Source organism: Alternaria viburni (genome assembly GCF_023758015.1).
Source record: "Alternaria viburni strain BMP 2772 chromosome Unknown scaffold_2, whole genome shotgun sequence".
Classification (NCBI taxonomy): domain Eukaryota; kingdom Fungi; phylum Ascomycota; class Dothideomycetes; order Pleosporales; family Pleosporaceae; genus Alternaria; species Alternaria viburni.
Genome location: NW_026055771.1, coordinates 1,817,856 through 1,838,908, shown reverse-complemented (window position 1 = coordinate 1,838,908; position 21,053 = coordinate 1,817,856). Strand labels below are relative to the sequence as shown.

Genomic DNA, 21,053 nt, shown 5'->3' with positions numbered 1-21,053 from the left:
AAGAGGGTCCGCTAGCAGGCTGGGCTAGCGGCAGTACGGTACTACGTTCATAGCTCCCGCTCCTTCGGGTGCCTTGTGGCCTGCGGCGCTAATTCTTCGAACTCGCCCGCTCACCTCTCACACCTCTCCTTCTTCACCCCACAGTGGAGATTATAGCTTTGCCGTCACAGCTCGGCGCAGCGCTCGTCTCTCCTATCTCTCTTCCTCTTGTTTTCCCTTGCCTTTCCTAGTGCTGTCCGCTCTCTATTGGCAGCCTTAGTCGCGCTTTCCATACTGACTTTCCTTGCCGCCTACCCAGCTGCCACCACCCCGCCCGCCAGCCTCGACCTCCCCGTGGCCTCGTCGCCCTGACCGTCGCATCACCGCCGACGTCTTCGATACCCGCCGCCGCCAATTGCGCCTCTTGCGACTCGTTTCTTGTGCGCATCCCCGCGACAGCAGCCATGGCCGACCAGCAGAACCCCGGGGCACAGCTGCCTCCTCCCCCTTCCGCTGGCGCTCCCGGCTACGAGAACCAGGGCCAGCCGCAGCAGCACATGCCGCCGCCGCCGCTTGCACCCGTCATCATCCCCCAGAACAACAACCCCATCCCGACCGCCATCAGCTCGCCCATGTCGGGCAACCCCATGAGCCCGACCAGCGGCCAGCCTGGCTACGTCCCCCGTCGCGCCGCCCCCGAGCCCAACAAGCGGGCGCTATATGTTGGTGGACTGGACCCGCGGGTCACCGAGGACGTGTTGCGTCAGATTTTCGAGACGACTGGCCATGTCCAGAGCGTCAAGATTATCCCAGACAAGACTGCAAGTTCTCCTTCTGTAAGATAACACTCCGCACCTGCTGCATAACTCTTGACAGCTGGCCGGGCTTATCTTGCAAGTGTTGCAACATTCATGTGCCGCTGACCGCTAACAGTTCAACTCCAAGGGCTTCAACTACGGTTTCGTCGAGTATGATGACCCTGGCGCCGCCGAGCGTGGTATGGCCACCCTCAACGGCCGCCGTATCCACAACAACGTAAGCGCGCCCGACAACTACGTGTTGGCGGTTCTGACAGATGCAGGAAATTCGTGTGAACTGGGCCTACCAATCTAACAACACAGCCAAGGAAGACACATCTAACCATTTCCACATCTTCGTCGGTGACCTTTCCAACGAAGTCAATGACGAGGTTCTCCTCCAAGCTTTCTCCACCTTTGGTCCCGTTTCCGAGGCTCGCGTTATGTGGGACATGAAGACGGGCAGGTCGCGTGGTTACGGATTCGTCGCGTTTAGGGATCGCGCCGATGCTGATCGCGCTCTCAGCTCTATGGACGGAGAGTGGCTTGGCTCTCGCGCTATCCGCTGCAACTGGGCCAACCAGAAAGGACAGCCTTCCATTTCCCAGCAGCAGGCCATGGCTTCCATGGGTATGACGCCGACTACTCCCTTCGGACACCACCATTTCCCCACCCATGGCGTGCAGAGCTACGACATGGTCGTTGCTCAGACTCCTCAGTGGCAGACCACGTGCTACGTCGGGAACCTCACTCCTTACACTTCTCAATCTGACCTTGTGCCGCTTTTCCAGAACTTTGGTTATGTCACCGAAACCCGCTTCCAGTCTGACCGCGGATTTGCCTTCATTAAGATGGACACTCACGAGAATGCGGCCATGGCTATTTGCCAGCTCAACGGCTACAATGTCAATGGCCGTCCTCTGAAGTGCAGCGTAGGTTGATTCGTTCTCTTTTGTTATTTCTTAGCTCACATTTTTAATCTAGTGGGGCAAAGACCGTCCTCCGACTGGCCAATTTGAGGGATACTCGCCTGCGGGCGGGCCTAACTCAGCTTATCCTCAGACGCCAAGCGCGTACTTTCCTCAGTATGGTGGTGGGCCACAAGGTGGTCCCATGTCACCCTCAGGTGAGCGGCACCGGAGGAAGCTGCAGTATCGAAACAAGCAATCTAATGCGCGGGCAGGACCCAGCCCCGGCGGACAACCCTTCGCGCAGCAGCAGCAAGCCTTTGGCAACCCTGGCATGCCTTACCAGCAACAGATGCAGCAGCCAGGCAGCGCTGGCGGCTACGGCCGTGGCGCTCCCCAACAACCTCAATGGGGCCAATCTCCCCAGGCAGCCTTCAACCAGAATGGCTTTGGAGGATACCAGGGCTAAGCACCTCGTTTGTTAGATTTGTCTCTTCAGCGCTGTGCCCTCTATTGTCCCAACACGCCTGTTTGCTTACGGGGGCGCTGTTTTGGATAGCTCCGATTTCTGGTCATATTTCATCAGCTACTCGGTTTTATGTTCTTAGGGAGTCGTTATTAATTCCGTTGTCCAAAATGGTGCAAGCGTTGTTGTCTTATGGCATGGCTGGTACATTTCTTGTGGGATCTGGTTCACGGTCGTTTGGTTCAAAATGAATCTCCTATCTCGTGTTAGTTTTCTGTTGCTTCAGGCCTCGGCTCTGATTACCCCTTTACTATCTATTATGACGTTGAATCTTCTCCTTGATACCAGCGAATTCTCTTCTTGATACCAAAGCGAGTTCTTATGATACCAGAAGTGGATTTCTTGTGGCGCGCGCTGGTCGTCGCGGTATGACTTTGGATAGTATACTATACTGTGGACTAGATGGTAGTACTGATGGTGACGGAGACGTAATAGAATAGTACGAGGCACTGAAGCCACAAGCATACAAGACGTATTCTTGCAAAAGTGAGGTCTGCACCAGTACGTCATAGAGCTGTCTAGAGGCAGTCAAATCCCGTACCTGCGTCAAGGTGCCTGGGATCCTGCATGTTCCATCAAGCTTTCAGATACACCGCAGAAACACCGTTGTGATGACGGCACGTGACGTATTGTTCTAGCGCATCCGCATTGAGACGTCGTGTCGCGTTTTGTGGGCCCGTCCGCTAATTGATGCTAACATTCACACCCCACCGCGCCGGATGGCATGCACACACTCGACATCATCTCGGTAATCCTTTCTTTTGTCGGCGCTCTCTTTGTTTGCTGTATGCTTGCCACCCTCGGGAAGAGAGGTGCGTCGCTTAAACCGTACAATCCGAAACGGTCGCCGCTCTTTTGCATCCCACATCCCGCTCGGACGCATTCGCCTCCAACACGGTCCCTCACGCACCTTCCGCGTACGCGTTTCTCGACATCACACCTGCAGCCACCGACCGTTTCGCCCACAACACCACCCCGCCACTACTTCGGCTACCTCTTCACTCGCCCGCACACGACGACTACCATGTTCAAGTCAGCGGTGCAGAACCACAATGCCATCGCGTCTACATCACCCCCAAACAACGCCTACAAGCAGGCCTCGCTCGGGAACGCCTTCAATCGCACCGGGTCAAAGACATCGTCGACGCGTCCTGTAGGAAACGAGATGAAAACCACCATTGGGGCAACTACACAAGGGACCAAGCGGACGTCGAATGGGCTGGTCAAGTCGTTGAACTCGCAAGAGGATGACTTTGACTACCCCTCACTCAACATTGCCGAGATTGACGAGAAGGAGAACGATCTGCCGGCTGCATTCCACACATCTTCGCGCAACAACCCCGGTGTCCTCGCCCAGGCTTTGTTTGATGAGGACGACTTCGATAGCGACATAGATCTCGATGTTGAAGACCCAGCGACAAAAGGCACTGTCACATATCCTACCTTACCTCGTGTCGGTTCGGGAGGCTCAGCCGATTCGAAATACAACTCGAGAGCGCACACTGCGGATCTCAAGCCAGAGCAGCCTAGTAGCCAGCCAATACCGTGGTCTTCCTCGCCTCTATCACACTACAAGACACCGCAGAAGCCCGAGCCGCCGAAGACAAAGCGCCGTACTCTACCGTGGACACAGGCCCAGAAGCAGCAATCGATACAGGAAGAAGAGGAGGAAGAGGAGATTGCGCCACCCAGGAAAAGAGTGGTCAAGGAGGCCGTCAAGGCAGTGTCAACACCAGTGAAGGAGTCCAAATCACAATACCCTTGGAACACGACCCAGAGCGCGCTGAAGCAGCAGCAGAAGACTTTTAGGGAAACCAACAAAGCTCAAGCGAAGGCAAACCTTGGCACCGATGAGGACATGAAGGAGGCCATTAAGAAAAAGAAGAAGAACACCATTCACAAGATCTTCCTCAGTGAAGAGCAACAGAATGTGTTGAATCTGGTGACGGAGTACAAGAAGAGCGTCTTCTTCACTGGATCTGCTGGTATGTGTAGTGGATTGTTTGTAAACGCCCATGCTGACAACGACAGGTACCGGTAAATCAGTCTTACTTCGTGAAATCATCGCTGCGCTACGACGGAAATACGCTCGCGAGCCAGATCGCGTGGCAGTGACAGCGTCAACAGGCCTAGCAGCATGCAACATCGGCGGTGTTACCCTACACAGTTTCGCAGGTATCGGACTTGGCAAAGAGCCTGTAGAGGACTTGGTCAAGAAGATTCGACGGAACCAGAAGGCCAAGCAGCGATGGATGCGTACCAAAGTACTGATCATGGATGAGGTGTCGATGGTGGACGGCGATTTATTCGACAAACTGGAGTCCATTGCGCGGACTATTCGCAACAACGGCAGGCCATTTGGCGGTATTCAGCTTGTCATCACCGGCGACTTCTTCCAATTGCCCCCAGTACCAGAGTCTGGACGGCAAGCCAAGTTCGCTTTCGATGCAGGCACCTGGACTACAAGCATCGAGCACACCATCGGTCTGCACCACGTCTTCCGTCAAAAAGACCCAGTCTTTGCGAATATGCTGAACGAGATGCGAGAGGGCCGCCTGACGCAAGACTCAATCCAGAAGTTTAAGCAGCTGGAACGACCACTACCAAAGGGAGACGAGAGTGTCGAAGCCACAGAACTTTTCCCCACGCGCCAGGAGGTCGACCGGGCAAACACTACGCGTATGCAACAACTTCACGGCAATGTCTTCTTGTTTGAAGCTCGCGACGGAGGTACGATCACGAACAAGGAGCAGCGCGACAGGCTACTACAGAGCTGCATGGTACCAGCGCAAATACACCTCAAGAAAGGCGCTCAGGTCATGTTGGTCAAGAACATGGACGACACACTAGTGAACGGTTCGCTAGGCAAGATTACAGGGTTCATGACTGAGCAGATGTTCAACGTCTATAAAGAGGATGAAGAGGCCTTCCTGGAAGGTGGACCCTCGGAGGCCGCCATCAAGACTGAGATGATGAAGAGCTCGCTCGGTGTAAACAGCAACCAGGTATACCCCGTTGTTCGATTCGCCATTGCAGACGGCACCACGCGCGATCTGCTATGCAAGCGCGAAGACTGGAAGATCGAGCTACCAAATGGTGAGGTACAAGCATCGCGCTCTCAGATCCCACTCATCCTCGCCTGGGCGCTCTCCATCCACAAAGCACAAGGTCAAACGCTGGAGCGCGTGCGTGTCGATCTCGGTCGTGTCTTCGAGAAGGGCCAAGCGTATGTTGCGCTCTCCCGTGCAACAAGCATGGCCGGTCTGCAGATCCTGCGATTCGATCCTCGAAAGGTTATTGCACACGAGAAGGTGCGAACGTTCTACGCTGGTCTGAGTAGAGCGGAGCAGGTCGAGGGCAAGGCGAAGAGCAAGACCATCCTCGGCAAGATGCAGGCTGCAAAGAAGAGGAGTGGTGATGACTAGGAAGGGTGAATATGCGAGGTAGGAAACGGTGTACATTGGGTTACGATACGATGGCATAGGTGGTGTTATTACTTCTGGTGTATCAACGGCGTTTATCAAATCTCGATGCTTACATGGCTAGAAAGCATGGTTCTCGCGGCTTGTAGCGACGTAATCTTCTCTCACGCGGCGTCGTCTGGCTAGGGGCATAGAAAGATACCAAATCACATCACTGGTCACAGCCGCGATTGGGCATACGTATATATGCATTCTTCTGGTTTCCACCTCAATGTTCTACATACTCAGCCTCGGTATCCATGCGCCCGTGGTCTTCTCAGGTTCTCGTCGCTCCAGCTCCAGCCGCCCCCGCTACATCACCCACCCTATCGCGGTTTGCTAGTGTTAACTCAAACACGTTTCAAGGTCTCTGCGTTCTACAAAAAAAGCTAGCCCGCAAAAGATCCATAACACCGACGAACTAGACAGATAGGTGTGGATAGCCGAGGAAATGCCCCACACCGTCATCTTCCGTCTCCACCACCAGAAAACGGCAAAAAGAACAAAAACATACAACAGCGCGGATTCGCTTCTGGTCACCCACGAAGCTACTAATGCGCCGGTATCTTGCTTAAGTACCGCTGAGCGAACGGGAAGCGCTGAGTTCAAGATCCTATGGTCGTATGTGCAAGATTGAAGAAGTTTGAACAATGTATACTCGGTTTAAACAAGTTCACCATCTAGCTGCGGCTGTGAATGCTGCAACCGACCAACAGACCATCAGCGACTGTCAAATACTTCACCAGGGTAATGATGTTTATTAACAAACGTTTAGCAGCTAGCTCTGAGAAGCAGTGCCTGATCAGAGTACACGACAAGCAGGCTCTAACCTAAGAGAGACCAACGGCTCTTTCGACTTCTAACTGTATCATTAGAGTTATACCCTACTATCGGAGAGAGGAGAAACACTCCTGCGGCTCCCATCTGTATCCAAGTCATCCAATGGAACATTCACATAACTCGAATTTGCCGTCGACGTTGCAGCAGAATCCCCCCTTCTCTTCACACCTTTCCCAGCCATACTTCCCACAAAGCTGACTTCCTTCAGGTACTGCACAAAGGGCATCTTCTCAATACCTACATGTACAACACTATCCTCACCACCTACATAGCTGCCGTACCCGTACCTGCAGCCCAACTCTTTGAGGTATTTCTCGCGCTCTTTGTTCGTTATGTGAGCTGTTCCGCGTAGATCCTTGACAGCAGCGCTTGAAGCAAAGAGTGCAATGACCGCAGCGATACTGGTAGGCATGCGCGCGAGGTAGCGACCAGGACGGCGTATGTAGACGATGAGAGAAACGACAATGTAGATGCTGAGGATACACTCCGAGATGATGAATAGGGGAGTGACAAATAGCAGGCGTTCTTCAGGTGTGATGACGATGCCAGAGACCTGTGGCGTTGTTGTGTTGTTTGCCGGTACGAAAAGAAGTTCCCTGTTCACGCCGAGCCAAATGGCAAAGAGTCGTGAGTATGCTTGGTTCATTGGCGTCTCCACGTCTGCGAATGTGGGTAGTGGCATGTTTGGGTCCGTCAGCCGTAGCGAGCCTTCAGCTCGATTCATGAAGTAGTGAATGAACTCGCTGGCGAAGGTGTCGTTATGCCACAAGGGCTGTAGAGTTCGAAAGATGAATAAGCTCGATTGTGACATGAGTTCGGCAGCGCCGTTCGAGAAGTATTTTTCAAGAGCTTGAGAGCTTTGATCCTCATCAGGTGCGAGATCCCTTGCTGGCTCTGTCAAAACCCCCGTTTTGTCGACCAGTACGGTAGCATCGCCGACTTGGATCTCTGGCTGGCACAACATGAGGAAAGTGTTGTTGCTGGCAGCATCCTCGAAACCCGGATAAGAAGTCACCGGATGCGCGGTCGGGTCTGTCAGGATTTGTCTTCGCCGAAAATCGCCCATACCAAGTGGTCCATCACAGTATTGATGCGTAGCCCGAATCCATCCAACTGCGACTGCAGACCTGCATATTGCTTTCTCTTCTCCGTTGGCATCAAGGTCGGCCTGGAGGGTTGTCGCTATTTCTGCTCCGACTTTGCCGTCACGACAGAGGGTTGCATTATACTGAGCATGCCAACGACTAGTTGATCCGTAGTTTGTGGCGAACAGATTGCCATCCGTACCATAGCATGTGGTTCGCCTTCCGCTTGTAGATGTTACTGTGACATTGAGAACTTGTTTCCAGTCGACAAGTTTATCGGTCCATAGATGCATATGATAGTCTTGGTCGAATATGAGAGGTTTGCATCTTGGTTCTGCAGCAAAATATTTGGTACGAGCTTGATAATAACTCTCCGTGGATGAACTGACTGTTTCGCGGTCTTTGAATGAAGCGTAGGTAGCTTTCTTATCTGTCCAAGCAGGTAAGGGAGTATGACGTGTCAAGTTAGACTCTGCCACCAAGAAGTGGCTCTCCCCCGTGGACCCCTGGTAAGCACCTGACATCTCAGGCCTCTGCTCTTGTAAGGTCAAAAACGGATTTCCCATGATTGGTGGACCTGAAGAGCCGTTGATGTGTATAAATCTTGCCTCAAAAGGTGGCGAAAATAGTGCTGACTGAGGGAGTGTCAGTGTTGTGCTGAAAAAAAGACCTGCGAATGCAGTTGCTAATAGGTTTGCTAACAGACTCATTGCGCAAACTGCTGCTAATAGGTAATGACCAGCTCGAGCTGCTTTGAAGAGTGTGAGTTGGGGAGGGAGAGAACCATAACTGAGAGTTATGCTGCGGGACGCAGCTGCTCTCGGGCGTCGCATCTGCTCTATAGGCTGCAAAACACAAAAGAGTCTGTTGATCATGATCCAAAGCGGTTCGATGAGAGTGGCAATGGCTGTGGGAAGATACTGGGTAACAATGTTCCGAACAATGCGATCATTCGACGGCAGAGATAAACCTGAATGGTATCAGTAAGAACGATTGCATTCAATCAAGTCAGAGCCATTGTATATCATGGGTTGCGCGACATCACTTACCGTATGGCCGAGATCGAGTGAAGAGAACGGCAAGGGCTATCACCAAAGCCACAAAAAGGCTGATGAAAGGAACTCCAGTAACCAAACGAAATTCCGTAGGTCTCATGGGCTTTGATAATCGTGGTTCGTCGGGTTTGAGTAAGGGCTGTTGCAGCTCCGAGCTGAGAGCTACACTTCTTATGCTGGAAGGTGTGAGTTCTGTAGACTGTAAGATACTCAGAGTACTGACCCATGGTCTTTTTCGAGTTTAAATCCGCTCGCAAGGAGCTTCTGATTGAAATATTGCGTTGACGCACAATCCAGGTCTCCAAACCTGGCAAGTAGATCGGCATTGTCTGCCATCATCGACATGGCAGAGGCCAAAGAAGCTGAACATAAGTAAGAGGCGATGAATACGCTAGGTTTCATGCTTACCAGGGTCGTCAACTAGCGATATGTTTTTCTGCCCCACATACCCAATACAGATCAGAGCTATCGCTGCGATCGATACTACGGCAAGAAATCCCTCAACCATGTACGTGAAGATGGGTTCTAGCACTACTGCTTCCGTTTGCGTCCGGAAGGACCCTGGCGATTTGGCACTAGTTGGCGTAGAAACGTTGGGGTTGAGGATGTCAGCCATCGCGCGAGCGAAGAAGAGTTGATACACAGTCTCATATGCGCTTGCTAGCCTATCCGGATCCATTAGTTCTGGCAGACGATCTTTTGATACGGACATAACGGTCGTCATCATAGGCGAAGCTGTAGATGGTGTCAGGTCTGTATCGTACAAGTTTTCGAGGTACCGAGGCAAGGTGCTCATAGGCAAATTGTCTTGTCTTGTTTGAAGTAAGCGAATACCAGAGGCGAGTGTTTCCTCGAAGACGGTAGTGTTGAAAACCTCTGCGGAGATCTTGCGCCTTGCGCTGAGAAGACTAACGTTTTGAGGTTTCCCAGTTGTCGCATCCACAGTTGCCTCAACATCCTGCTCATAGTATCCTGGCCTACAAAATATGGCCGTAATGTCGCTGAGCGGATCCTGCCTTCTTTCTTTGTTTTGTGTGAATGTCGCAAAGAAGGTCCCGTTTCCCCGAAATCGACACCACCGCTGGTCTTTGAGAGAGTCTATCCCCGCCAAAGATGCTGCATATATTGGAGAGAAATAGCCCATGTACGATGCAGAGAACTTCTTGAATCGAATCGTCTCATTCGGGCCTGTGAGGTCTCCAACTACGGCGCCGTTCTTTTCTGGCGAAGACACGTAACAGCCAACAGAATTATTGAAGCCGGCTTCGCTTGAAAAAGATAATGTCATGTTGCGTAGAACGTTAGTCCCTGGTCCAACCTGCACAAGCCCCTCTTCGAACCAAGTTTGGTTTCTTACTCCTGCTTTTTGCGCCTTTTCGCATTCAAGACCCATACTATACATGATAGTACGTGCTGTCCAGGAGTCGCGAGCACTAGGTATGAGACCTTGAGTAGTGAAAGGTCGTAGGGTATAGTTGCGAGTGGTAAAGGCTGGCATTGTTTCGTTCAACTCCAAGATGCCATATACGGATTACGCATAGCTCAAGGTCACAGCCTGCTCTTGCATTGACGAGTGTATAAAATCATTCGATGTGTCGAAATTCTGCACGAAATCCCTGGTGATCGGCCGTGTCGAGAATATACCTGCTTGTAATGGTACAACGCCGAATGTAGTGAGAACGGTTGCTAATGAGGCCCAGAACACAAGCCAATGCCTATACAGACTTCGTTAACACTTTTTTGTTCTTCTTGAAGTGTGGTGTGTGACTCGCCTCTTTTTAGCTGCTATTATAGGTACAATCGGGATGTAGTCGAAAGGATAGTGCAATAGAATGGAGTTTGCCGCTGACGCTCCACACGGCCGTGCCATGTGCCGATAGGGCTCATAACGCTTAGCATCGTGGTCGATCCAGATAATGAGGATGCTGAAAGTTACAGCAACAATCGTTGGCAGATAGAGGTACCAGAATGAGCGACGTAAGGGAAGTGAATTCACCGTTGTGGCGAAAATCACCCCACCTTGAGTCTGGCTTATCCGAAGATAGTATTGGAGAACAGCAATAAAGGCCCAGCAGAGTAATGCAGTTATGGCGAGGGTCCACCATCGTAGCGCGGGAGGGTACCAGCTTTGACGGGATTGTGTGCCATCCTTTCGTTTTGGGACTAGCGTCGACGGGCGGAATCTGAGCGCTTCGAATTGTACCATTTCTTTGGTGACAAAGCCTGCCCACTACAACGGCGTGCGTTAGGGAACTTTGCCTTCTTCCTCCGCCTGGATATCGTTGAGATGACTTTGGAGTGCTAATAGTGCTGTCGAAGTGTAACTTTTGGCCCCTATGCGCGGGTGGAATTGGCGATCGATGGTGATAGTTCGCCGAGGCGGTAGCCTGTTGTCTTAAGTGAAAGCCGTCAGCGCGATTGAGACGGAGTCGCCTTGCGCACCAACTGGTGATACCAAGGCGATGTGCTGACTGGTAACATACTATGGGGCGCAGCCGTAAGCAAGCGCTGTGGGGCGGGGTCAACTCGATCATTGATCATTGGTCATTGGACCATGGCCCTGCAGCTTGCAGGTCCTCCACGTCTGTTATTAGAGCGGGCCATGACTTCGATTCGTCCCAAAGAGATCATCTGTGATGCGCATGATCGTATGTACAACACAAAGTGTTTTGGCGAAACATAATGTTAGCGGCGGTACCTAGGTAGATCTGGGGTCCAGCAAAGTGCGCTTTATATACAGGAGCTAGATAAGCACCTCATCTGACGTGCAATCGTTCAGCGAGGGCAACGCTGTGCAAGCCGAATGCTGGATACCAGTGGTGAGTGTCGACATACCACTGGCCTCCGATGCATCATCACTATCCGACAACGCCCTTCCTTCTCGGCACAAATCTACATATCACGGGTTCTGCACACTTAAGGTTAAGCTCAACCTTGATCTTCATCTCCTCTGGTCCCTTCTTCCCACCGCCAAGACCACACCACTCTATCCCTTCGAACTCCTGCAGCAACCGAACGAGCACATACTGAATCTGAAACCTGCCGAACACTCTCCCAGGACACTGTCTCGGGCCAATGCTAAAGGGCAAGTAAGTTCCATATTTAGGTGACCAGGACTCCCAGCGCGATGGGTCCCAGATGTGTGCCGTGGGGCCGTATAAAGTGGGGTTGCGTTGTAGACCTGCGACTGAGTATACGATGATCTGGCCTTTCGCAACGGAAATAGGTTCTTTGCCTTCTAGACCGCCGCCGACGGGTAGGATGGCGTCAGTGCGGGCTTCGCGGATATTGAGACCGAGGGGGTGGTACATGCGCATCGATTCTTTGACGGTGTTGGCGAGGAGGTCGAGTTTGCGGAGTTGGGAGGTCGTGGGAAGGGTGTCCAGACCGATGCTGTGGAAACGATGTCGGTTAGTGGTATGTCCCTGTCTTTCATGCTGCCGTGGAAACAGATGTTGCACTCACTACTCTTCCACCTCCCTCTGTAGTTTCTTCCACAACACTGGGTCGCGGGCGAGGTGGTATATCGTCCAAGTCGTCAAAATAGCACCGGGGTCTTTGGATGCCATCAGGACGGCAATGAGCTGACCGCGGATGAAATAACGATCATTTGGATGAGTAGAGACAAGATCTTCGACTAGGTTGAACTCCTTTTCTGTTTTCACATCGGTTTGGTTGTTGACTGGGAGGGCTAGTGTCTTTTCGATCAGATCATCGATGTACTGTGTTAGGTCGCGGTATGCTCTTGGTGCAAAGAGCCAGTCGGGAAAGAGGTTTGCGAGACGTCCGAAAAGGAGGCGATTCGTATTGAACGTAAGGAGTTCTTCCATGGCTTTGCGAAAGGGCTGCTCGTCTGCGGAGAGGGAGTTTGTGGATTCGCCGAGGAAGACTTGGGAGACTAGGTCGAGTTGGAACCTGTCAACCATGTCGTACACATCCACCCTTTCTGGTGAGCTCTCGATCAATCTCAAAAGCTTCTGCATGTGGACTTCAGCAGTAGGAATATCATCCGGGCGCACTCTCGACACGTGCGGCTCCAATTGCTCCCTACTCGTCTTCCACAAAGGCCCGTCCGTGGTAAACACTGAGTCTCCCAAGATACTGCTAAACACATCATGTGGCGTCTGGCCTTTCGCGAAGTCCGTAAACTGATCTGCCTGGATGGCCTTGATGTTCTCGGCTCGGTCGGTAATGAAAATGTCGCTGCCTAGTAGGTTCATTTCGACTGTGCGGCCCGGTATGGAGAGGACTTCGTCGCAGATGTATTCGACGAAGGTGTTGGAGTGAAGGCGCGTTATTAGGTTCCATGCCATGTCTAGTCCTGTGGTTCATGAGGTGGTCAGTCTCACCGTCATATTCAAGTGACGCGAAAACTGCTAACCAAAGGGTAGTTTGTACGGGAGGCGAGGAGCATGCGGAATTGATGATCTCGTCTTGTTTCCATCTTCCAATTTTGAGGCTAGAATAATAAGGAAGACAATCGTCACTGCGCCGTACAAGAGCAACTTTGGGATATCGTCCTCTATAGTAGTTAGAACGCCCATCTTCGTGGTTGGTTACCGGCCAGATGAAAGTCTTGATGAATATAGGATGCAACGTCTTCCTCTAGGTGTGCAAGGACCGGCACACGATGTATGTGCTCATCTAGTTCGACTCCAGCGCTAGACTCGCTAGGAACTTGGAGGGAACCAACGGACTGGACCACGATCAATAGGGTACTGAGGCTCCAAGTGGGTTATGGATTAGTCAAAACCGTGCCCCATGGCTAGATCAGAGATGAAGCCGCTTGGGTGGGTTCCAGGTGCGTCGATTCGGGGTGACGTCGGATCGGCATGACTTCGGATAGGCTGATCTGGGGGTACTGCGGATGAAGCTAACGGAACGACTTCGGATAGGGCTATACATAAACGTTGCGGTAAGCGTTTTGCCCTGCAACGGCAAGCTCCATGAAGCCAGTGAATCGTGCCCTAGCCACAGTACTTTTGTCCTAGCCTCCGGCTCAGGTTGGAACACTCTAGCTCCAAATGGTTGAGGATGTCAGTATTCTGGTAACCATCTCTATCTCCCGGAACAACTGCTGATCCATCCATGCCTGCACTGGTCGACTTCCCTCTCAGAGGGCTAGCTCTCATCGCCAAATGCGCCTTCGAGCCCATCGTTACCGGCCCTCTTCTTGGCTTATTGCTATACGCCCCAGAGAAGACATGGAAATGCGCCTTGGAAGCAACATTTCTTTCGCATATCGTCGATGGATACAACTTGCTCCGCGTACTGGGGTTTCTAGCTGCTATCGGTGTAGTCAGGAGGACCAATGCAGCTCTGAACGCGTGGGCAACAAATAACTGGCAAATATATGCCGGTCGTGGTTGGGACTGGCCCACTGAAGTCGCAGTCGTCACTGGAGGATGCAGTGGGATTGGCAAAGCCATTGCAGAATCTCTCACTGCTCACGGAATTCGCGTGGCAGTGCTCGACGTCCAGGATGCGCCCAAGGTATCCGCATCGAACAACTTGTCGACATACTTCCGGTGCGACATCTCCAGCCCTGAATCGATAGCCAAAACAGCCGAGAAGATTCGCAAAGACCTTGGCAGTCCCTCAATTCTCGTCAACAACGCCGGCATCACGGGTTCTCACACCATTTTCAAAACGCCAAGCGAGTTCCTCAGTCGTATCTTCGACACGAACGTTCTTTCCCACTGGCGGCTGGTTCAACAGTTTGTGCCGGACATGGTCGCGAAGAACAAGGGCCACATCGTCACAGTCGCGAGCGTCAACTCGTTCTTGACGAACTCGGCTAATGCGGACTATGTGGCAACCAAGACTGCGGCTTTGGCGTTCCATGAGGGCCTTACGAGCGAGCTGAAAATCTGGTACAAAGCGTCGGGTGTCAAGACTACGATTGCGCATCCGAGTTGGGTCCGCACACCCTTGATTGAAGAGATGATCTTGAGAAGTGGCCAAGACCCAAAGATTCTTGAGAAGATGTTGATGCCAGAGGAAGTTTCTGAGGTCATAGTGAGGCAGATCATTAGCAGGCGTGGTGCTCAGTTGTTCATTCCTAGTATTGCGGCGCCTATCTCATGGTTGAAAGGGTTGCCGAATTGGGTACAGGAGCTTGTGAGAGACGCGTTTGGGAAGACGAGTGCTGTCACCAGTAGTTCGATGATCGCGTACTAGATGTCAACACTCGATCAAAATGTGTATTGAAGGTGGACGCCAGATTGACGTTCCAGTATCGTCAGTTGCTTGCTTGTGCCAATTTTGTCGTAAGGCAGCGGTGCCAGTCGGACGAGATCTTGCCAAGTGACATCGGTTACGTCTCAACCCTCTAGACCGCTACAATTCTTCCCAGGTAGACACGACGGGATGCAGGAGTTCTGATACGTGTCGAGAACACGTGGGAGACTTGTTGCGGTGAATCGAGCTAGAACGGGTACTGCCGGTACGAAGAAGGGCCTTTTCGGCTGCTTTAGGCACGGGCCCATGTATAGTCGAGAGCTCGGTAGAATTCCTATGGTTAATCTCATGGGCTTCTGATTCGTGCTTCATTTTGGTACGACGCCAGGAAACCTAGCTGGGCTACTGTAATGTCGAGTGCGGTCACTCGCATGACGGGAATGAGGCGTTACCAGTACAGGCATTCCACACAAACCTAATTCGCAGGACCAGGACTCTTGCTTATCGTGCACGATCTCTTGGCTCTGTAGCTTTATTCGACGTCTTCGCACAATCGTAGATTCTGGTGACCAACCATCGCGTTCCGTTCAGTGTTGCTTCTCATTCATCCAGTATCCAAACATGGCTTCCGAATTCTCTCTGGCCGAGACGCCAATCGGCAAATACTTCGCATCCATGGCGGAGATGGGCGTTTTGCGCGTCTTTGTTGAGCACGGCATCTTCGACGCCATTCCAGAAGAGGGAATCTCCCTCAAAGACCTTACGGAAAAGCTCAGCATAGAGTACAAACTTCTGGAGCGCTTCACGGCCTTCTTTCTCGCTATTGGCATGCTGACTAGCCCGGAACCTGGCCGTGTGGCGCATACACCGGCGTCAAAAGCATTCACTGACCCCCGCGTCGCGCAATTCTATTCGTACCTCTTCGACTTCTTTATGGGGCCAACGACGCGGTGGACAGACTACTTCGAGGCGAACGGGCTCGCTGAGCCGGCTAGATCGAATCGTTCGCCGGGAGGATTTGCGCTGGGCATGCCCGATAAGACAGCCTATGAAATCATGGCGGCGATCCCGGGGTTGGCCACAAGGATGAATGGGGCGATGGCCATTGACGGTGATATTCCTGTCACGGGGGTGTATGATTTTGGCTGGGTAGCTGCATTTGCTGCGGAAAACGTTGGTTCAGAGAGGGAGCTGATCGTTGATGTTGCCGGAGGGAAAGGTCAGGCGTTGAAGGCTATCTTGGAGGAGACGCCTGCCATTCCTGCCGCCAGGTGTGTCCTGCAGGATCAGCCGCATGTCATCGCAGAGGCGGAGGAAGAGCACAAAGATTCTGCTGTTTTGGGTCCGGTGAAGAAGATTGGGCACAGCATCTTTGGGGAACAGCCCACCAAAGGTACGGAAATCGAGTTCTATCCTCTCAGGATACACGATACTTGCGCCAGGAAACAAGCTGACGGACCACTCTAGGTGCTCTCGTGTATTACATACGTCGCGTCCTGAACGACTGGTCCGACCACGAAGCTCTTCAGATTCTGAAGAACGTGCGCGCGGCTTGCGCGGACGACTCGCGCGTGTTGATTGCTGAGTATCTGCGCCCTGAACAGCCAAGTGTATACACTAGCACCGTCGACATGTTCATCTTGAACATCGGCGGAAAGGTGCGCAGTGAGAAGGCGTTTGCCGAGCTTGCTGCGAAGGCGGGGCTGATGATCGCGTCGGTGGTGAGGCATGGAAAGACAGAGTCGGCGGTGGTTGAGATGATACCCCAGCCACCGCCGATCTAGCTGGAGGGTGTCGCGTCCGTGCGCACAGAGACCGAAATCCCAAAGCGTACTAGTGCAAACTGCAGACCTCGGGACATGCTCGGGCCGTTCCCTACGCCTCTGTCACTCTAGCCGTAGAATGCAACTAGAAATCTACCGAGCGTGTATCATCGTACATAAACTGCTAGTTGCTGTTATCGGAACGTTCCTCGGCCCTAGCCTCACACCGCCATGGTTGATCTGGATTCTGTGACCAACTCGTCCGTCGGCCGCGTCGGCTCCTCTGTGGGTACCCTAGGTGCTGACTGACGTGCAACAACGGCGACCGGATATCTGTAGTCGGCACTGAGTCGAAGGGCCCACGAAGCGTGGGTGGGAACATTGCACTACTCCGCCGCAGATGCATGATCCTGGCTGAAGACCATGACTTAGCCGCTATGGGAAGCATTGAGACGGCATGCAATGTAAGGCTCGGTGCAATCGTCTTCCATAGTTGACTTCGCAACTGCGCGTGTTGAGCTATCGAACTCGGCAATCATCTTCTCCAGTGCATGGGATGCTGCCACAACCCGTATTTTGTATTCGTATACACTGCTAAAGAGCTTCGACAACAAGCTTTCTTCATTTTGCGCACAATGGGCTCCGCTTATACATGGCCTCTTGATGCACTCACTGAGCATCAGGAGCTCCTCTCATTCTGGGTATCGTTAGAAGTAGCCCTATGCGCCGTATTAACCCCGGAGGAATGACACGTAGGATACCTCCACTGACGTACGCTACAGGTCTTTGGGCATACCGTATGGTCCGTTGTATACAATCTCTACTTTAACCCACTTAGGAAAGTGCCCGGCCCGTTCCTGTGGTCTGTATCGCCACTCCCACTCCTGTTGATGTCATGGTCGAGCACGCCGCACAAACAGATCCTGGCCTTGCACAAGAGGTACGGCGACGTTGTCCGCACAAGCCCAGACTCAGTGTCATGCCTCCACGCAACAGCATGGAAAGAAGTGTACGGGCATCGTAAGCCCGGTCAGCCAGAGAACCTCAAGCACCCAGGCTTCGTAGCCGAAGTCGCCTCAGGCATCATCGGGGCCGACACAGAATCTCACACGCATCAACGTCGTCTGCTAGCGCCCGCGTTCTCTGGGCAAGGCATACAGCGCCAGGAGCATATCATCCGCCACCATATCGACCAACTCTTCAGCTGTTTTGGAGAGCACTGCGCCGAAGGTCAACCCCTGGACCTAGCCAAGTGGTTCAACTTCTTCTCGTTTGATGTCATTGGCGATCTCAGCTTCGGCGAGCCTTTTGCGAATATGGAGCGGAGGGAGTTTCATCCATGGGTTGCGACAATATTGGAGTTCTTCGTTGCGCAGCATGACATGGCACACTTCCGGCGGGCGTATCCGTTGTTGGAGGCGATGATAAGCCCGTTTGTTAGGATGTTTGCCAAGAAGATCATTGCGAAGCATAATCTGTTCATGCGTACTCAAGTTGCGAAGCGTTTAGCCTTGGAGCCCAGCCGGCCGGACTTCATTGAAGAGATGAAATCCGACAATGCCCAGGAAAGATGCGTGAGTGCATCCACAGTGCTCTCTTGGTTCCAACCCCGCTCATGGATCTAACGGCTGGGCAATAGGGCCTTTCCTTCGAAGCAATCTGCCATAACGCGAGCATCTTCGTCGTAGCCGGGTCCGAAACAACTGCAGTTGCGTATGACGAACCTTTCCTCTTATTTCCATTTCATTTGGAAGTATCGATGTACTGACCATCTCTTGAGTCAGACTTGCTGGGGCAACTTATCTCCTCTGCACCCACCCTGAGACGCTCGCTAAGCTAAGGAAAGAGATCGACGCATCTTTCGAGAGCGACGAACAGATCACACTCCTCAGTGCGCAGCGTCTCAGATACCTCTCGGCTGTCATAGACGAGACCTTGCGTATTCATCCGGCTGCCGTAGGCTCAGTGCCACGACTGATTCAGCGCAATGGCGAGGTCGTCGGGGGCCACTTTCTGCCTGGAGGGGTAAGTATCAAAAGCATTCCCGCAAATCCTTCTGTGAAATTCTGAGCACGTCGCTGATTACAATGGGGAAAACCTAGACCTGCGTGGACATTTGGCACTGGGCAATGTATCATAATCCAGCCAATTTCACGGAACCAGAAGTTTTTGCCCCAGAGCGCTGGGGTGGAGATCCTCGCTTCGAGGCGGATAAGAGAGCGGCATTCCAGCCCTTCTCGACAGGAAAACGCAACTGTATCGGTCAGAAGTACGCCATGTCCTGTCTCCGATATCAACACGAAAGATTTCGCTGACTGAGAATTCGCGACTAGTTTGGCACATTCCGAGATAAAGCAGATATTGGCCCGGCTGCTGTGGAAGTACGATATTGAGCTTGTGGACCGCGACTGGCTTGAACAACCATGGCACGATCAACGCGTACGCGCATCTTACGTGCAACCGCCTTTGAACGTGAGGCTTATCCTCAGACGAGAGAGGTTGGATCCGCAGTAAAGATGTAGTGTGGGAACAGCTGAGATTGCATTGATGGTGAAGCTCAGGTGTTCTCTGCCCATGGGCAGGCGGAAGGCAGAAACCTCGGAGGCTGGAGCCGAGGCTCCGAGGGCTTGGCATGGATCTCGTCCCGCCATCTGTCGCGTCCCGTCGCGTCGCGAACAACAACATTTCCCTTCTCCAATCCTTCGAACGCAGCTACCACTTATTTTACGGGCTAGGTTGCAGCTACATGAGGTGTCTTCGACCAGGACAACTTCACTAGTAAGAAACTTGATGCGGAAAGAGCTGCCTGCGTTTTGATGACGTCAATATCTTTAGCACTGCGATATGGCAGTTTAATCTGACCCTCCCAACTAAAAGTCTTGCATTGCGCTGTGCGAAACGTTCATGGATTCCAAAATCTGCCTGGTCTCGCTCAGAACCTTCTTTTCCACATCGTCACCACGTTTCGAATACATCAGAACGGGATAACTACGACAGTGTCAGCGAAAACCTCGGTCAGAGTGCATCGTTGCACTTTCTCGACTTACGGACGTACTCCCCACTCACTCAAGAAGCCCCCATGGCTTTCTCGGCCTGCCACCACTACAGCATGAACATACGTACTGGCACCTTCTGCCAAACTTCTACCAAACAAAGCGAAGTACACTATCAACATATACCTCATGACAGCGTTTGCGTTCAATGTACGCCAGATCTCCGTTTCTCCTACCAGCCCAGGACAAACTGAGTTGATAATCACCTCATCGAAGTTCACCAGCGATGCCAGCCTCCTCACGAAAATCATCTGTAACAACTTCTCGCGCGCGTACCATTTCGTAACATCATACTTCTCGTCGAACTGCGGCAAGATTGGTTGCTTTTGGTCGAAATCCGCGAAATATGCCGTCGTCGACGTTACAATTGTGAGCCTCGCCGGCTTTCCCACCAACCCGGTTTTGGCTCTCAATATCGGCAGGAGAAGCACCGCCAACATGATAGTCGAGAGGTAGTTGACCTGGAAAGTCTGCTCTTTGCCTGTCTTGGGCGAGACAACATAGTCCTTGTTTTGCACACCGGCGTTCAAAACGACCATGTCCAGCCTACCCAGAGTCTGACATCGTCTGGCAAACGCCGCGACAGATTCGGGATCTTCCATATCTAGGATCCAGACTTCGACTTCAGCCCGTATAAACTCCCTGTGGAGGGCTTCTGCTGCAACGTCGCCTTTGGCCTGCGATCGGACGGCTAGAATGAGCCGAGAGAGATCTAGCTGGAGGAGCTGTCGCGCTGCCTCGAACCCCAGGCCGGTATTCGCGCCGGTGATAATGGCTGTCTGACCTTCAAGAGTGACTCCTGCTGCGATTGGCGGAGGATGCATGAACAGTTGGCGGTACATGAAGCCTATACCGCTTTGGAAGGTAAGGCGACTGTTGATTCGGTCCCACAAAGACATGTCGACTGCGTTGTGTTGGAATTCGGAGATACTGTTTGTGATCCATCATCAGAACACGTTACTATCTGGACGACTTTAGTGGCAGCGGTGAGCCTTCGAAGGTGAGGTGTTTGCATTTGTGGGTCAAAAGGGTCCCTGAATCGTACTCGTATCATACGTAAAGTCACCGAGCTATGGCCTAACCACCGGAGTAATACCTAGCCACCGGATTACGCCCTAGCCACAATTCATGGAGTCCGGCCGGTTCAACAGCCACCGAGGTGGGTACAATCGCATGCGGTACTGACCGGTTTAGCGTCTCCACATACAGTAATGTGCCTGGCACCATGGTAGCTACTCTGATCCTTTGAGACAAGGAAGGTACTCATGGGTCATGACCATGATGAAAGCGGGTTTCGGCGAGACGCCTGTTGTATTTAGCAAAGCTTGGTCACTGTCTTTTCAACGAAACGAGCTTGTACATTCTGAATTCCCAGACTTGAACTGTACTTGCGACTATCTCAGCTA

General features: G+C 52.4%; 7 protein-coding genes across 7 annotated transcripts; 4 read left to right on the top strand and 3 right to left on the bottom strand.

Annotated features, from left to right (window-relative positions):
* Nucleotides 1-443: 443 nt before the first annotated feature.
* J4E79_001566 (uncharacterized protein) lies at nucleotides 444-2,153 on the top strand (the record flags this gene model as incomplete). The annotated part of the gene is made up of 5 exons (XM_049350475.1): nucleotides 444-815; nucleotides 913-1,014; nucleotides 1,061-1,708; nucleotides 1,761-1,902; nucleotides 1,960-2,153. The coding sequence occupies 5 exons, from the start codon at nucleotides 444-446 to the stop codon at nucleotides 2,151-2,153; spliced, it is 1,458 nt and encodes a 485-aa protein (XP_049215634.1).
* A 4,395-nt stretch (nucleotides 2,154-6,548) lies between these two features.
* On the bottom strand, nucleotides 6,549-7,889 carry J4E79_001565 (uncharacterized protein; the record flags this gene model as incomplete). Its single annotated transcript, XM_049350474.1, has 1 exon — nucleotides 6,549-7,889. The coding sequence occupies one exon, from the start codon at nucleotides 7,887-7,889 to the stop codon at nucleotides 6,549-6,551; it is 1,341 nt and encodes a 446-aa protein (XP_049215633.1).
* Nucleotides 7,890-11,509: 3,620 nt separating this feature from the next.
* On the bottom strand, nucleotides 11,510-12,964 carry J4E79_001564 (uncharacterized protein; the record flags this gene model as incomplete). The annotated part of the gene is made up of 2 exons (XM_049350473.1): nucleotides 11,510-12,044; nucleotides 12,117-12,964. 2 exons carry the CDS (start codon nucleotides 12,962-12,964, stop codon nucleotides 11,510-11,512), a joined length of 1,383 nt encoding a protein of 460 aa, XP_049215632.1.
* A 775-nt stretch (nucleotides 12,965-13,739) lies between these two features.
* Nucleotides 13,740-14,831, top strand: J4E79_001563 (putative secondary metabolism biosynthetic enzyme; the record flags this gene model as incomplete). Its single annotated transcript, XM_049350472.1, has 1 exon — nucleotides 13,740-14,831. One exon carries the CDS (start codon nucleotides 13,740-13,742, stop codon nucleotides 14,829-14,831), a length of 1,092 nt encoding a protein of 363 aa, XP_049215631.1.
* Nucleotides 14,832-15,452: 621 nt separating this feature from the next.
* Nucleotides 15,453-16,615, top strand: J4E79_001562 (uncharacterized protein; the record flags this gene model as incomplete). The annotated part of the gene is made up of 2 exons (XM_049350471.1): nucleotides 15,453-16,224; nucleotides 16,299-16,615. The coding sequence occupies 2 exons, from the start codon at nucleotides 15,453-15,455 to the stop codon at nucleotides 16,613-16,615; spliced, it is 1,089 nt and encodes a 362-aa protein (XP_049215630.1).
* A 210-nt stretch (nucleotides 16,616-16,825) lies between these two features.
* J4E79_001561 (uncharacterized protein) lies at nucleotides 16,826-18,219 on the top strand (the record flags this gene model as incomplete). The annotated part of the gene is made up of 2 exons (XM_049350470.1): nucleotides 16,826-16,879; nucleotides 17,377-18,219. 2 exons carry the CDS (start codon nucleotides 16,826-16,828, stop codon nucleotides 18,217-18,219), a joined length of 897 nt encoding a protein of 298 aa, XP_049215629.1.
* A 1,245-nt stretch (nucleotides 18,220-19,464) lies between these two features.
* On the bottom strand, nucleotides 19,465-20,546 carry J4E79_001560 (putative secondary metabolism biosynthetic enzyme; the record flags this gene model as incomplete). The annotated part of the gene is made up of 2 exons (XM_049350469.1): nucleotides 19,465-19,582; nucleotides 19,924-20,546. 2 exons carry the CDS (start codon nucleotides 20,544-20,546, stop codon nucleotides 19,465-19,467), a joined length of 741 nt encoding a protein of 246 aa, XP_049215628.1.
* Nucleotides 20,547-21,053: the final 507 nt, after the last annotated feature.